The 17,214-nt window shown below is 43.0% G+C and overlaps 1 protein-coding gene across 1 annotated transcript in view; it reads right to left on the reverse strand.

Annotated features, from left to right (window-relative positions):
- Positions 1 to 17,214, reverse strand: part of LOC142289690 (contactin-associated protein-like 5) — a 766,069-nt gene that overhangs the window by 545,123 nt on the left and 203,732 nt on the right. The window contains exon 11 of the mRNA XM_075333618.1: positions 10,233 to 10,352. Coding sequence (XP_075189733.1) covers positions 10,233 to 10,352 — 120 coding nt within the window. The remainder of the gene's footprint in view (positions 1 to 10,232; positions 10,353 to 17,214) is intronic.

Consider the following 17,214-nt stretch of genomic DNA (forward strand, 5'->3'; position numbering starts at 1 on the left):
GGTTACTATAGCAACGGTGATCTCCGATCACCTGATTCCCGGTGCCGCTATTCACCGGCTGTGGCATCCAGTCCTTGCATGTGGGCTGACTCTGTAAAGAGCGCCGACATGCAGGAACGAGGAGCCAAGCATGTGCCTGAGTATCTCGCCGGTACACGGAGATGCTCAAATGAGCATCGCGTACCGGAGAGATGCACTGACAGGACCTAGCATGACGTCTAGCCATGTGACCAGTCTGTAGCCAATGAGATAATAGACACGTGACTGGTCACATGCTATGACAACGTCATGGAGGGTCCTATCATCAGTGCTGGTTACCGGGAGGGCGCAGCGATGATCGGAAAAAAAAGTGGCGGGAGACAGAGTGCAGGACGCATCGCGGGGACCTGTAAGTATAATGGCAATGTTTATTAACTGTATGTGTATATGTATAATGTGTTTGTATGTGTTTGTGTTTGCCTGCCATTGTTTTCAATGGGGTTCAAAGGTGTTCGTCAAACGTTCGTCGAACGTTCGTCGAACTAACCCGCAGTTCGACGAACCGAATCTAACTCGAACACTAGGGAGGTGGCTCAACACTACCCATTTCATTTGAGGCCTTTTTGGGCATCAGGCGAGGTGAGTTCTTAGCATTAGGGACAATCCATAATTATGTAGTTTACTCGGTTATAGCGCCATTAATTCCACAGCAGTTTACAGACATCATCACTTTCCTCACTGGAGCCCAAAAGTTCCCTGTCTGTATGTCTTTAAAGTGTAGGGTGAAACCCACGTGAATGCAGGGATGACATACAAACTCCTTGCAGAAATGTTCCTAGATGGGATTTGAATCCAGCGCTGCAAATCAACAGTGTTAACCACTGAGCCACCATACTGCCCCAGTATTGAGGTACATCTTGGCATGGTTGGATAGCTTTTACTCATTTTAATAAAAAAAAAGTTAACTTAGTACCTCATATTTTTTACCTGTATTGCAATAGCACATGTAATCTAACTTGATACTTTCGCATTACAGGTAGAATTTCTTATTGACGTTACTGTACAGTAAGTTGAATGTTCTTTTGCCTAGAGATATTTTTAGTATGAGTAATGATATATCAAGGTCATTTCAAGGACATACAATTCACATTGACACAATATTTAGTCAGGGTAAGGATTACTGCAGAACTGACATGTCTTACTGTACTATCCAGAGTAGGTCATGAGGGGGCTTCCCATATGTATAAAAACCGGTGAAGCTCCCCCTGCAGCTACATATTAATTTTTAAATGAAACCTTCATCATTGCTACTCAGCAACTTCATGATTTCAGCTTCCATGTAAATTTCTAACCTCCTGATCATTATGAGGAGCTAAATTTCCCCGAGGTTTTCACTCAATCCATGTACAAAACCCTAAAGAGGGAAAAAGAAAGAGAGCAGCTGGGATTACAGCTGAGAAGCAAGTCTAAGGTTAATGGCTGCGGAGAAGAGAAGCGGGAACCGCACCGAGAGGGATACGCTCAAGAGGCTTGATGAGAAATTAACATTAATTAGCATAAAATAATCAAAATCATCATAAATAGGGTTAGATAAGACCCATTAATAATGTAAAACCCCTCAAATTAGATTAAGTGTAAATTAGAAGCAGAGGAGAGAGAAGTACAGTAATAATCAACTTATATAGACGGAACATTATAACCACTGCCTCATTTTGGTCCTGATGAAAAACTGCTCATTTCAGGGATATGTACAAACAGTACTAAATAGATAAAAAACAAAGATGATCATCATGGCAAAATCTACTTCTGTAAGAGCCCAGATACATTGGGTGGACAGCTACCCCAGGGAAGCACATGCTTCATTATTCCAGCGGGTTTTCAGAATGTGCCTTTCTCAAAAGGTCTCTGAAGTCAATAGAAAATCATTAATTGTTTACCGTCACACTGAATGTGGGACATGGGACACAGCATTGTTTTGTTTTTATGTAAACCAGAGATTCCCCTCACTCCCCTCTCTTCTATATGGTGCCCAAAGTGGTTATCAACTCTAAGCCCATTCTTCAGTTACTTGTCACAAGATAGGTTACATGTGTGGCCAAGTAATGTGCCAGACTCAGCGGTAAAGAAGCAATTTTTTATAAGATTTATATTGGCAACATGTTTGATGGCAAAAAGTTTGGAGGTAAATGTCTCCTACTTTTTTGTTAAACCACTTAGGAATCTGGCATGAATATAATCTATTAATATGTCAGCTAAAGGGATTATCCAGGACTTGAAGTTTTTTTTTTACTATTAGGCTCAGATCGTATAAACTTTTGTTCAAAGGGTTGTCTAAACCGTGACCGCTGACTCATGCATCGCACTCACTTTATGTTGTGAGGATTCGGCAGTTTCAGAGTTGGGAACGATGGTCACGTGGCCGCGAGTATGCAATATGCATGCTGCTCTCCAGAATCTGACTAAAGGACTGAGGCCTCACTGGATGCAAGTGTATTGAGTGAGGATGCCACCCTCAAGTCCGATTCTGGACAGGAGCATGCATATCGCATACTCACGGCCACATGACCACCATTCCCAGGTTTGAAACCGGCAAAACCTCACAGCATACAGTGAGTGCAAGGAATGTAAGGATTCATAAGTCTGCTGTCACATAGAGAGTCTGCAGACTTATAAGACAACCCCTTTAACTACCTGCTTGTTCTGTGCTGGGACGATCTCTCCCAGCTGAGGCAACGATTCTCCTATTTCCTTTGATCCCACATTGAGAGAGCAGCTGTTCCTTTTCTGCTCTGCTCTGTTGATGGCTATCTCTTCCAATATTAGGCTGATTGACAGCATAACAGGGAGGTGTACAGTTAGCAACCACCTGCCTGTAGGTTCTCAGCTTAATAGAATAAAAAAAAAACCTAAGTCCTGTGTAACTCCTTTTTGAATCATGTGAGGTGTAGGGCATGGAGTAATAAGAGTAACAGTTACCGTAAATTCAAAATTCCAGATAAAGGTTCCACTAATTGCTGCTTACACATGTGCCACGCTTCAATAAAATCAAGGCACCTCTTGGCTCACAAATATGGCTCACCCATTGGCTCACCCTTCCAGAACAAATGACAGATATGGCTTTGCAGAACCTGTGAGACTTTGCAATAAATGTGTCAAATTTCCACCAAGGATATGGAATAATTTGCTGCTCACTTTGGGTCCGACAGCAGGAACTTCCAGTGATCCTGACCTCGGGGTAGTAGAATCCCAATAACAGCTTTGCAGCTCCATCCTGAATGAACCAGCCATGTGCGCGACCTTCGCTCTTTCATTGTATATGAGACTGATTGAAATAGCCGAGTACTGTACTCAGAAATCCCATTGACCCTAAACAGGGCAGAGACTGGGCATCCGCAGCTGTGTTCCAATTTGGACTGCACTGCAGAACCCCTTTCTTTGAGGTTCCAAATCCACCGATCTGAGGATTGCTTAGGTCCTAGCGGTGTACTACCAGCAATCAGCAAACTATCCTCAATTTGGTGGATATAGGATAACCTATTTTTTATGAATAACTTTTTAAAGGGAACATGTTTAGGTGGTTTATAATGCCCAACTGCAGGCTACATGAATCACAGCATGGCAGGTATTTTATTTTCCGAAATGCTCCAGCTGTGCCCCAGCCTGTCTCTTCTCAATGCATCTGCAGATGAATAACAGGTACATAGGGAGAGACCTGTCAATCACCTCTAGTATCGCTGGGAGAAGCCGGTTGGACTAGTATCATCCCTGACTATGGTCTCTGTCTGGATCTTCAAAAGAAGATCTTCAAACATCAGAGCCTTTCAGAAAATAATGTTCCTAGCTTCAATTGGTTTGGGCAGCATTAATCACCTGGCATCTGTATACAGTGTGTCCACCCATATCCTGTCCAGTGCCATTAACTTGAGAACAGCGGCAGCTATAGGCATAGAAGTGGTGTCTAGGTATAGTAAAGTAGGCATGCGTTACGCAGTGAAACCACCTATAGCGCCACCTGTTAAACACGGATGAGTCGCGCTGGAGAGAACAGCGTGACAGAAGTCTGTTGGGCAACACTGTGAACAATCCCATTTACTGTACAGTATGTACTATTAGCAGTCTACAGTATTTTGTCAGGTATGACGTTGCACAATTATTTGCATAATAGGGCAATTCCCCGTTCTATACATTCTAATCATAGCATTTCTGTATGCAAGGTGTCGATTCGTATTGAATTGATGATGCACTACAACTTTGTAATTCACTTTTTTTCTGTATCTCATTCCATTTTCGAGATAAAAATTCTAACACCGTTGTTTTCCACCAGGTGGCACTATAGGTGGTTTCATTGCATAGCACATGGCTACTTTACTATACCTAGACACCATTTCTATAGCTATAGCTGCCGCCATTCTCAAGTTAATGGCAGTGGACAGGATATGGCTGGACACACTGTATAAATAATATAGTGTGGGTGAATTAATATACTCACCTACCACTGCTCTCTGCAGTATCCAGCGTCATTCTGTTTCTCTTCTCAGTCACATCAATGCTCTTAAGACCTTCCAGGTCACATTGTACTTTGTCTCCTAGAAGTGGCTTTCACAATGTAATGCCTCATTCACAACCCAGTATTTTTGCATCAGTGTTTGTATGCCAAAGCCAGGAACTTACAAAGAAAAATATAATTGAAAGATTGACACCTGTTTTGTGTTTTAGAGACACTGCTGGTTCTGGCATAAAAATAATGATGAAATTCTGATAAAAAAAACTGAGGTGTGAATGAGGTCTAAAGGGTGCTTTACACACTGCGACATCGCTAATGATATATCGTCGGGGTCACGGTGGTTGTGATGCACATCCAGTGCCGTTAGCGACATCGCAGCGTGTGACAGCTAGGAGCGACGTTCAACGATCGATGTCGCAGCGTGTAAAGCACCCTTTAGTCTATTGAGCCTTGTTCTGATGCTCCTTAGGCTTGCATTGCAAAACCACTTCTGGGCCTCTGTACTGTTTGGACTTTCTCAGTAACCTGGTATGTACACACAACATCTTTTTCAAGTGGGTATGCTCCATAACCCCCTTGAAAAAAAGCTAAATAAATGTAAATGTGACGCCCTGGGCAAGCCAGGGGTCACAGGTCATGACGCCATCACACCCTACATCCCAGATAGGTACACCAAAGCTACACAGAAATCCTTGTTGCCTTCCTCCAGGGGCTGATGTCCACACCAGGGGGTGGGCCAGGCGGTTGGCTCCACCCACCGAGGAGTTCACAGCCCTGGAGGTGGGAAAACCAAGCAGATAGTGTTTAGTTGAAGTTGAGAGTAGTTGAGAGTCAAGCTAGGGAAGTAAAAGAGTGAACAGTGAAGTGGTAGAGGAGCAAGAGAGAGGAGTAAAGGTGGAAGAGAAAGTGACAGTTGAGAAAGCCTGAAGTTGGTCCGGGTGTGTGCCCCGGACTGAGACAGCAAGGTCAGCAGACGGCGGTGACCGTCTGCAGGAGAGGCTGCTTGGAGGTTGACGAAAGGACCGCGGTCGGGTGGTGGCCCGGCGGTACCGGAGCGGTATACAAAGAGAAGCCAGCACCAGTGGCAGGGGCCTTTCGGATCCCGGCAAGGCTAGGAGTCGCCGTGAATTTGCCAAATCCGTCAGTGAAGGGGACCTCCGGGTCTACCAACAACCAAGTCCCGATTGAAGGCAACAGTCCAACCGTTAGAGAGAGACACCGCCACCGCCAGGGCACCAGTTTCTCAGGGCCAGCACCTGCGGGCAAAGAGGGGCTCCTCCGGCCCATATCCAAGCCGGGGAGCGGGTTACCGGTGGGAACCCATCGCTACCAACATAGACTTAGGTGCAGGAAAAGGGACCGTCACCGTCAACTACTGGGGAAAAGCAACAGCAGCCATCCGTGGGAACCGTCTTTCCAGCCGTGTGTTTTACCGAGAACTGTGTCACTGTCTCAGGCTGAGTGAGTACCACAGTGCCGTGAGGCACAGCGCTGCCCCCGCGTCCCTGCACCCCACCAGCCCCTGCACCGGTCCCGCTATCTCTCATCCCCCAACTCATCACTGGGCCCCAGGACAACCACCCCCTACCCACGGAGGGGAGAACCAACAACTTTGCTGCTCCCTGTCATCGCTCCCGGGATCCCCATACAGAGCAGCGGTGGTGTCTATACAATCACCACAACCGTGGGTGGCGTCACGGACTTTAATCCAATCCTCCACCAACAAATCAAAACCCCCTTTCACTCACGGGCGAGGAGTGCCGCTCGAGAACCCCCGGGATCCGGCCCACCGCTCGAGCCACCACAGAGCAGCAACCGCCGGACCCGAGCAGTGGGGTGACCGCAGTGTTGACACCCTCCTCCCCGCCCGCGACATAAACATAATGAATTGCATTGCAATGTAAAAGATATTTGTTGTTTCATATGTTCACATTTTTTCAGCTTCTTTTAACAACTCCAGGATTCAAAGCTTCTAAGTGGCTTTCAGAAGACCTCTGCGTGAAACCTGCCCCCCTATTTAATTCATACAAGAGGGAAAAAAGCCACCTCAAAATACAATAGCAAACGCTTTGAAAAGAAATACTGCCCTGAATGTTCTTGGGTACGTTGGCGTTTTAAAGATGTCTTACGCATATACCTTTCGTGTGCTACCGCTGCATCCCTTTATCTGTGATTTTACCATGAGACAAATCCTGGACTACTTATAGTACGACCCAGTTCTCAATAACTATAAGACTATTTCACCACATCGTCAGGGAAAAACAATGTGCACATATAATCCGCAGCATGCCGCACTGTCGCCAGCAGCAGCAGTAATTATATAGATTTGTTTTCTTGCTTCCATTACGGCATTAGTCTTACAGGGGGATCTCTGATTTACGCAGCTTATACATCAAGTCTCAGCATTATATCATACCTGCTCCTACATCAGTCCCCAAGCAGGCAGAAAATGAACAGACAAAAGATTACAAATATGTGTGAAATTCATTCTGTAAAATCTGGGAAACTGCTGCGACAGTGAAAATGACAGTGATATAACACACAGCGGAGTGACTGAGTTATCCCTTCCAGAAGCTTCTGTTACATCCTGCAAATAACGACGTGAGCGTTAGCCCAAAACACAATACAAATATGTCAGCTGCTCTCCGGGAGCGGACTACCGTAGTCACCATCACTGATCACCATCACCATCACTGATATGACAAATGTTAAGAAATATAGGCCGTAGCGTATGACCCAAATCAACAGAAAAGTCTCCATTCTTTCCATGTTCCCTGTGTGGGGTTTCTAATAATGTCTTGTCTTTTAATTCAATAAATACTCTTTAGAAACTAAAAGCTGTCTTTGATGATCCCCGGTTATAACATTAAGGAGATGCTGTAGTAGTAAAACCCGGGCACACAAGTAATCAAGAAAAAGAGAAAATATGTATTCTTTTTTGATCTGCAGATCAAAAAGAATACAAATTTTCTCTTTTTCTTGATTACTTGTTGTGTGCCTGGGTTTTACTACTATTACATTGCCTATTTTTCCCGGAGGCACCTATTAAATTACGGTGAGCCAGATATCATCTTATATTATTAAGGAGATGCAGTCAGGGTATGTACAGATGAAGGTATTTTCAGCCAGTGTGCTGTCCGCATGCTCCGAGGACTCCCTGCGGCCAGCAAACTGACCAATGAAAGGCATGGTACTAGGGCACATAACTGATTTCCCATATAGATTAGGCTATGTAGAAAAAAAATCTCACTTTGCACCTGGCTTGTACAGTTCACTAGTCTAATTGTAATCTGACTGGCCCAACAATGTACAAGTTCGTGTCAAACTATCAAACCCTAATCATATCAGAGGCAATGATCTCCTAAGATTACAAAAATGCTTTTATAGTGTGGTCAATAGGTCTCCTAAAGGACAAATGGGGTTTACACTTTCTGCTGGATAACTGGTGGTCATTATTTTACTATTAAATACTGTATGGCCTCTATTAGAATACTCATGAGGTATGTCACTTGAATGAACCAAATCTGCATTGAAGATTTACACCCCCGTCATCTTTACTCTGCATCAGTCTTTCATGCCTCAAAATGATGAATTAATACAGTCAATGTCTTGGTAAAACATATTTGCTACTGTGAAAAATACTTGTTCATTAGGTGAGAAGATTTTTAAACATAGTTAAAAATTGCTGTCCTCATTGTCAGCACATCATCATGTGCAAATAGTATATGTGAAGCTGAGAACATAATATTCCAAGTGCACAGTACGATCTTATCAACCCCTTCATGACATTTGCCATACATGTACGGCCCAAGTCAGAAGCGGGTGTGTGGAGCAGGCTTTTGTGGTAACTCCACCTCATACTCGGTAGATGATGGATGTGTATTACAGCCAGTATCTGTGGCTAACAATTGCTGGTGGAGAGGAGCTTCCCTCGCAATTGTTAACCTGTTAAATATCAATGTCAAACTGTGACAGTGGTATTTAACATGTGCCAGCATGGGGGCACACCATTTTAAGCATCTATCAGCACAGCTGTGGCGTGATCACGGGTCGCCGATGGTTTGCTATGACAGTAGGAGGCCTGCTGAAAACCTCTGTGCTTGTCATAGCAGCATTCCTTTGAAGCCCAGCCTGTGGCCAGGCTTCAAAGGAGACTGTGATTTCTACTATTTACAGCAATGCTATAGCATTGTCGTATATACAGTGGGGAAAAAAAGTATTTCGTCAACCACCAATTGTGCAAGTTCTCCCACTTAAAACATGAGAGAGGCCTGCAATTGACATCATAGGTAGATCACAACTATGAGAGACAAAATGAGAAAGCAAATCCAGAAAATCACCTTGTCTGATTTATATATTATATATATATTATTGCTTTCACAATTGATTTCATCATACCAAGCTGCTTGCCTATTGCAGATTCAGTCTTCCCAGCAAAGTGAAGAGCTACAATTTTGTTTCTGGTGTTCTTTGACAGCTCTTTGGTCTTTACTAAATTGGAGTTTGGAGTGTGACTGTTTGAGGTTGTGGACAGGTGTATTTTATATTGATAACAAGTTCAAACAGGTGCCATTACTACAGGTAAAGCGTGGAGGACAGAAGAGCCTCTTAATTAAGAAGTTATAGGTCTGTGAGAGCTAGAAATCTTGCATGTTTTTAGATGACTTAATACTTATTTTCCACCATAATTTGCAAAAAAAAAATCCTGTTAAATCAGACAAGGTGATATTCTGGATTTGTTTTCTCATTTTGTCTCTCATAGTTGTGGTCTACCTATGATGTCAATTACAGGCCTCTCTCATCTTTTTAAGTGGACAAAAAGACAATTGGTGGCTGCCTAAATACTTGCACAATTGGTGGCTGCCTAAATACTTTTTCTCCTCACTGTAGCACAAGTGATCAGACAATCGCAGCTTTAAGTTTCCTAAGGGGAGTATAAAGCACAGTAAAAAGTAAAAGAAAATGTATTTAAAAAAATAAAAAAAGCTTAAATCACGCTTTTTTTGCCACATAAAAATAAAGACAAAAAAAGCCCCATATGTGGTATCACAGAGTTCAGAAAAGTCTGATTTATCAAAATATAAAAATAATTAATACTGTAAACAAAAAAATCAAGAACCCCAAAATTATGTTTTTTTGTCACTGCAATACCTAAAAAAAGTAATAAGCTATCAAAACGTTGTAGAAAAAAATAACAAAGAGTAGCTCCAATGAAAATGTTACAGATCTCTCTCTCTCTCTCCTCTCCCTCTCTCTCTCTCTCTCCTCTCCAACTCCCTTCCTTTTTCCCTCTCTCTTTATGTATATTTTTTAACCTATGACTGAAAGTAGAAATAAGTATATATGGCATTGGAATTAGCAGGTTCCCAACAACTTCAGAACCAATAATAGTCTCTACTCTGTATAAGTATACAGACATCTCCTTCTTAGAACTTGAGCTAAAGTTTTTGTGTTTCCTAAAATGTATTTGAGATCGCCAGCTGCCCTGCATTGTACCTATTGTATCAGAAAAACAACAGTGTACTGTGGGACCGTCCCCTCCTTTCCGGCTTTGGAGAGATACAGGTGATGACAATGAAAACTTTAAAGTGACAGAAGTATTTGAAAAAAAAATGAGAGTAGATTTTTCTTGCTGCTCGGAGTAAATTAAGCTGTTGCTGCTTTAATTAGCTTCATCTCCTTTGATATTGAAAAATTGTGAAATATTTAAGACGGTGCTAAATAGGAATGAACAGGAATTGTTTCTTACCGGTTATGTTACAGTAAACACGGAAAGGTGCAAGTGGCCCGCTTCCATCTGAATCAATGTAGTAGTAATCGGACAGATATGCTTTGTGTTTATAGGCCTCGCAGGACTGTTCATACAAAGCTAGAAAGAGATAAAAGGAGGAAACAATATTAATTTCCTATTTGTTAAAAAATTATCTGAAATTTTTCGATCATTTATTTCTATCTATCTTTCATGATATAGGCCCATGGGCCCAGTAACTGTGCGGAATGAATGGGAAATCATGCTCAAAAGTGAAATTGTTTTGAATTTCCCATATATGTAAATAAAATAAGAGAATTAATTTCTATATCGAAAAAAAAAATCTTATCCAAAGACAAGTTTTTACCACAACAGTAGATTTAACATTGTGATGTTTAAAAGCAGCCTGTATTCTATGAAAATGCTATTAATCTGCAGATATGATGTCCTTCTGCTGTACTGAAAGTGCAGTACCTGGTATAAAATGAACTTTATCTCTCTCAGGAGCTGCCAGCTTTCAGTCATGCAGATATGGAGTTAATATGGGGTTAATCTGCAGGTTGATAGCATTCTGAACCTGCCCGGTGGGTGCACTGAAAGTCTTACTGGCAGGTGGAAATTAACTTTATTCCTGCCTGCATCATTTGGCTTTCAGTCATAGGGTAGCGCCAATGTGGCTTCAGTTACCACTCAGTTAATAGAGAGCGGCAACTGTAACTGTGCCACTGGTAGTGACTGACAGTCAGCTCTAATCCTGAGTCAGCTGTCAGTCAGTGCTGTATGTTGTTAATAGTGATGGTTAAGGATGCTCGGCACTGCTCGGTATTCAATCAAGCATCGGGGTACTCGGGTACTCATGGAGCTCGTCCAGGTATCGCAGATGCACAGGCTTGTTTCAGTGAATAATGCAAGACAGCACCCCAGTGACAGCCGCTTGCAGTCTTTGAATGTCTCTCACTAGTGGAAAATGTTTTCAGATGTAGTGTGTTAAAAAAAAACAATTTCTTCCCCCCTAAAAAAAATGCTCTGCTTATGGATGGCTGCATTGGGGCGGAGAGCCGAATTGCACAATCATTGACTTCTGAGCGTCTGACCTTCTCTACATGAGTAACAAGCACTCGAGCATCGTAGTGATCACTCATCATTTTATGTATCGACCACCAAACATTGTACTGCTCGCTCATCTCTAGTAGTTGCCACAGACTTTTCTGTAATTCAATTCTAAAAAGAGCCCCCTAGTTCTGTTCAGACATTGTTATTTTCTATTTAGTTCTCATGCTACACCTGCAGCAATTATGGCACTATGAATGAAGCATTACAGGGATCACCGAACAGGTGGAAAAAGGATACGATTTCAGTATTGAAGATGCAACAGGTGCAGTGGTGGTATATTGGATTGGCAATGGAGTAGTAGAGAGGTTCAATTGGTATTTTGCACAATTTCCTCTGTTGAGCCCAAATTGATGTATTTTTTAAAAGGGTTATCCATGACTATTTTTTTTTTTTTTTATTACAGGGCAAAGAACTACCTGCCGTTTATGCCCTGCGACTATCTCTTCCAGCTGAGGTTGTGATTCTCCTGCTTTGTTTGACCTTCTGACCACAGAACAGCTCTTTCTTGGCTGCTCTGTTCTTCTAATGGAGCAGTGAGGATCTTACTGTCAAGCAGCTTAACGTCAGCAGTGACGCTCCCTCAGTTAGAACAGAGCGAAAGAGGAGGAGATGATCTGTCAATGGGATGTCACAGGAAACTGGAGAATCCCCACTTTGAGCTATCCTTAACTGCTATAAACCAAAAGAGGATAGGCAGCTAGTTAGTAACTACCTACCAGTAAGTACTAAATCCCATAGTTAAAAATAGAACAAAAGACCCAGATAACCCCTTGAATTGTTTTAAGAAATCACCAAAAGTGACAAGTGTAGTGTAAAAAGTGTAAGTATTTAATAATTATCCATATTGATTTATATCTGTCTGGTCACGTCATCTTGACTTCTATTGATTTATTGAGATTCTGGGTTATCACTGTCCAACCAACAATTAGTATAACTATTTGGGCATTACATCTATTTTGTTAGTGTGTAAAGAACTAAAATAAAAGTTTTTATGAGCTACTGAGAAAAGTAATTAGGAAATAACACAGTAGCCTTTTATAACTTGTTTTTGTATTTTTATTAAATTCATGTAACTTTTGCTTTTTTTTTGTTGCCTTTAAAATTAAAGAATTTGCTGATCAGTGTATTCTGAAAACTCTTTAAATTTAGGGAATACTTTCTACTGAGAGCTTCACTGAGTGTATCTTTTATGAGGATATTTTACACAGCTTCAAGCCGGACAGTAATTATCACTGCAATAATTATTATACAGATAGCAATTAAACTGTGGACAGGTTATTCAATAGATTATACAAAGCGGAGAACACGGATCTGGAAGATACTATGCAGATAATTATTTCTTGAGTTGAGGTAATAAATGTCACTCGTCTAGAGAATGTGATAAACATAGCCATGGACTTTGCAGCCCAGAAGCTTCATTTTCCAGTTTCTAACATAATCAGACTTAGACTTTTCGATCAGGAGCTAGAACCCACCTTTCAATCCCTTGCAGAAGCTGCAATGTTCTATTATGATAAGGGCAAACTTGGCTACTGCCACGGGACAGGGACTGTCAGGGGAAGCATAGCCAGATTGCCTCTCATTAGAGAACATAGCTAGTAGCAGTGTAGCTGCAGGACATGGACCTTTACTACTGAGGGAAGCGTTGCTGGAGTGTTTCATGTGGAGAAATATGTGTTTCAATTTTTTGTCTTAAGCACAGCTTGATAGGGGCCACAGGTAAGGGACTTATAATGAATTGTGTGGGTGAGGGGAGAGAGAGAGGACACAATACAAGGAATGGTTGTAAATTGCGGAGGGGGAGAGAACACAAGACAGAGACTGGTAATGAATTTTAAAGGCGAGATGACACTGGACAGGGACTATTAATCAATTGTGGGGAGGAAGGAGAGAGGTAACATGACACAGACTCAATGAATTGTGAGGAGGTGGTAAGGAAAGAAGACATAGGACAGGGACTACTAATTAATTTGAGAGAGGAAAAGAAGCTATAGGACAGTAACTGGTAAAGAATTGGGGGTGACAGAGAATGGGATGGATAACAGTGGGTGGGTGATGACACAAGGCAGTAACTGGTAATGATTTGCAGGGAAGCACAGTGGTCAGTTAATTGAAATTTTGTTTGGCTAGAGAAAAAATGGCTAATTAGTTTTCAGAGACATGATGACATATAACATAAACTTAGCAGAGACAAATCGTTGCTGGAAGGTATCGACATGAAGGTCTGACCTGATGGAGAAGACATTAAAGGAGATAAAGCTAATCAAATGAGACCTCAATGGTAAGTTACAGGATGTAATAGTTTATTCTGTATCTAAACTTTATGACTGTAGAGAGACCATAGGAGTAATACTGTTGGCAAAAGAAACTCCCTTACACATAACATTGTCCCGTAGTATCCTGTTTTTGCTATGTATAGCACAGTCCCTTATTACATAGCATCCTCTCATATTGTGCATAGCACCCTCTCTTATTATATACTGTGTTCCAAATTATTATGCAAACAATATTTTTTCATATTTTCCTAAATTAACTTTATGAATTGCAGTCATTGTTATTTTCCAGTCATCTACTATTCGAGTATAATTGAAATGTTTTTGATCAAACTGCCTATGAAAAAAGTATATTTTTAAAAATCATAAATACTCAAAATGCACTTAAAATGCATGTTCCAAATTATTATGCACAGCAGAGTTTTCAACCTTTTTATTTTTATTTTGAAAAACAAAATGGTCAATTGTGAAATTATAAGCATTATAAGCTTATTACAAAATGAAGTCAAACAGTTTTCAAGTCAATACTTAATTCTAGGTGATGTTACATTTGCACATAGGACCCCTTGTTTGAAAGAAGCTTCTGAACTCTCTCGTCCATTGAATTTGTCGGTTTTTGGATGGTTTGTGCTTCAATTGTTTTGAATGTGTACAGAATACCCTCCCAGAGCTGTTGCTTAGATGTGAACTGCCTCCCTCCATTATAGACACTCCTTTTGATGATGCTCCAGAGGTTCTCAATGGGGTTGAGGTCAGGGGAACATGGTGGCCACACCATAAGTTTGTCCTCTTTTATGCCGATAGCAGCCAGAGATGCAGATGTGTTATTTGCAGCATGAGACGGTGCATTATCATGCATGAAAATGATCTTGCTGCGGAATGCACGGTTCTTCCTCCTGAACCATGGCAGGAAGGGCTGTTTTAGAAACTCCACATAGAATATGGAGTTCATCTTTACCCCTTCTGGGATCCTAAAGAGGCCGACAATCTCTATCCCCATGATTCCAGCCCAAAACATTACTCCACCTTCTCCTTGTTGGCGCCTTAGCCGTGTTTTCATGGGGTGTCCATCAACCAGCCATCCTCTACTCCACTCGTCTGGACCATTGAGTGCTGCACGGCACTCATCAGTGAACAAAACAGTTTGGAAGTCAGTTTTCATGTATCATTTGGCCACTGGAGCAGTTTCTGCTTTTGTGCAGTGGATAGAGGTGGTCGACAGGATGGCTTACGCACAGCTGCAAACCTCTGAAGGACCCTGCATCTTGTTGTTCGGGGGATGTTGGAGGCACCAGCAGCTTCAAAAACTTGTCTGCTGCCATGACAAGGCATTTTAGCAGCTGCTCTTTTAACCTGATGCAATTGCCTGTTGGAAAGAGTCCTCAATTTCTCCTTATCAGCACGCACATGCGTGTGCTGTGAATCAGTTACATACTTCTTCATTGTGCGATGATCACGATGAAGTGTCTTGGCAATGTTAATTGTAGTCATGCCTTGACCTAAATTCTCCCCAATTTGTTGCTTCTCAGCAGCCGACACATCCTTTTTCTTTCCCATTTTAGCAAAAAATGTAGGCTGCTTAATAATGTGGAACAGCCTTCTTAAGTAGTCTTGCCTTTATTTGGACACACCTGCCAAACTAATGTGCACAGGTATCTGCAATTGCTTTCAGTGATATAAAGAGCCCTGACACACATCACCAGCAATGAGTTTACATGACAAACAAAAAATTTCTAACCTTATCACTCCTAAACTCTTTTTGCATAATAATTTGGAACACAGTGTATAGAAGTCCTCTCTGATATATAATGATGTCCCTGATTAAAAGCAGCTTCATTTAGGTAAAATGTCATACCTTATTACCTAGTGTCCTCTGTTATGTACAATGCCATATTTTATTACACAGAGATTCTCTCTTATGTCAAACTTAATCCATTATAGAGTGTTAACACTCTTATGTATTGCGCAGTCCCTTTTTAATGTCCTCTCTTCTTATGTATAGCACTGTATCTTAGTACATAGTGTCCTCCATTTTTCTGTGTACCTGTCTCTTTTTACAAAGTGTCTTCTCATAGGGTTCAGTTGCAAGAGCTGTGTTTGCACCATCATTTGTTGCTTACTGTTTAAACAGGGAAGACCCAATTATTATGGCTGTGATCAATAAAGTGTATATTGATGACTGTTTAACCCTTCAGGAAAATAGCTTTGGCACATTGGGAAATATAAATAATACTAGAAGGTGGCCCGATTCTACGCATCGGGTATTCTAGAATTTACGTATTGTGTAGTTCATGTATGATTTTTGTTATATATATATATGTTGTGTGTAGTTAACAAGTGTTTGTGTAGGCGCTGTAGATGTTCTGGGTGTTGTCTGGGTGTGACGGGGGTGAGAGCGGTGTTGTATGTGTGTTGCGTTGTTTGTGGAGCAAAGTGTGTCTGTAGCGTTGTGTGTTGCGCGGTTTGTGTGTGTGTGGTGTGTTTTGGGGGAGGTATGTTTTGTGCAATGTGTGTGTTGTGCGGTATGTGCGTATATTTGTGTGTGCCGCGGTGTTTGTGTGTTGGGTGTTGTGTGTGTGCAGCGTTGTCTGTGTGTGTAGGTGTCTGTGTAGGGCAGTTGTTTGTGGTTCCCAGTGTGTGTGTGTGTGTGTGGTGTGTTGTGCACTTCCCATCGTGCTCCATCCGCCATGCTGCGCACTCCCAAACGTGCACCATCCGCCATGCTGCGCACTCCCAAACGTGCACCATCCGCCATGCTGCGCACTCCCAAACGTGCTCCATCCGCCAGGCTGCGCACTCCCAAACGTGCTCCATCCGCCATGCTTCGCACTCCCAAACGTGCTCCATCCGCCATGCTGCGCACTCCCAAACGTGCTCCATCCGCCATGCTGCGCACTCCCAAACGTGCTCCATCCGCCATGCTGCGCACTCCCAAACGTGCTCCATCCGCCATGCTGCGCACTCCCAAACGTGCTCCATCCGCCAGGCTGCGCACTCCCAAACGTGCTCCATCCGCCATGCTTCGCACTCCCAAACGTGCTCCATCCGCCATGCTGCGCACTCCCAAACGTGCTCCATCCGCCATGCTGCGCACTCCCAAACGTGCTCCATCCGCCATGCTGCGCACTCCCAAACGTGCTCCATCCGCCATGCTGCGCACTCCCAAACGTGCTCCATCCGCCATGCTGCGCACTCCCAAACATGCTCCATCCGCCATGCTGCGCACTCCCAAACGTGCTCCATCCGCCATGCTGCGCACTCCCAAACGTGCTCCATCCGCCATGCTGCGCACTCCCAAACGTGCTCCATCCGCCATGCTGCGCACTCCCAAACGTGCTCCATCCGCCATGCTGCGCACTCCCAAACGTGCTCCATCCGCCATGCTGCGCACTCCCAAACGTGCTCCATCCGCCATGCTGCGCACTCCCAAACGTGCTCCATCCGCCATGCTGCGCACTCCCAAACGTGCTCCATCCGCCATGCTGCGCACTCCCAAACGTGCTCCATCCGCCATGCTGCGCACTCCCAAACGTGCTCCATCCGCCATGCTGCGCACTCCCAAACGTGCTCCATTCCCCATGCTGCGCACTCCCAAA

Source organism: Anomaloglossus baeobatrachus, chromosome 2 (assembly GCF_048569485.1).
Source record: "Anomaloglossus baeobatrachus isolate aAnoBae1 chromosome 2, aAnoBae1.hap1, whole genome shotgun sequence".
Taxonomy (NCBI): Eukaryota; Metazoa; Chordata; class Amphibia; order Anura; family Aromobatidae; genus Anomaloglossus; species Anomaloglossus baeobatrachus.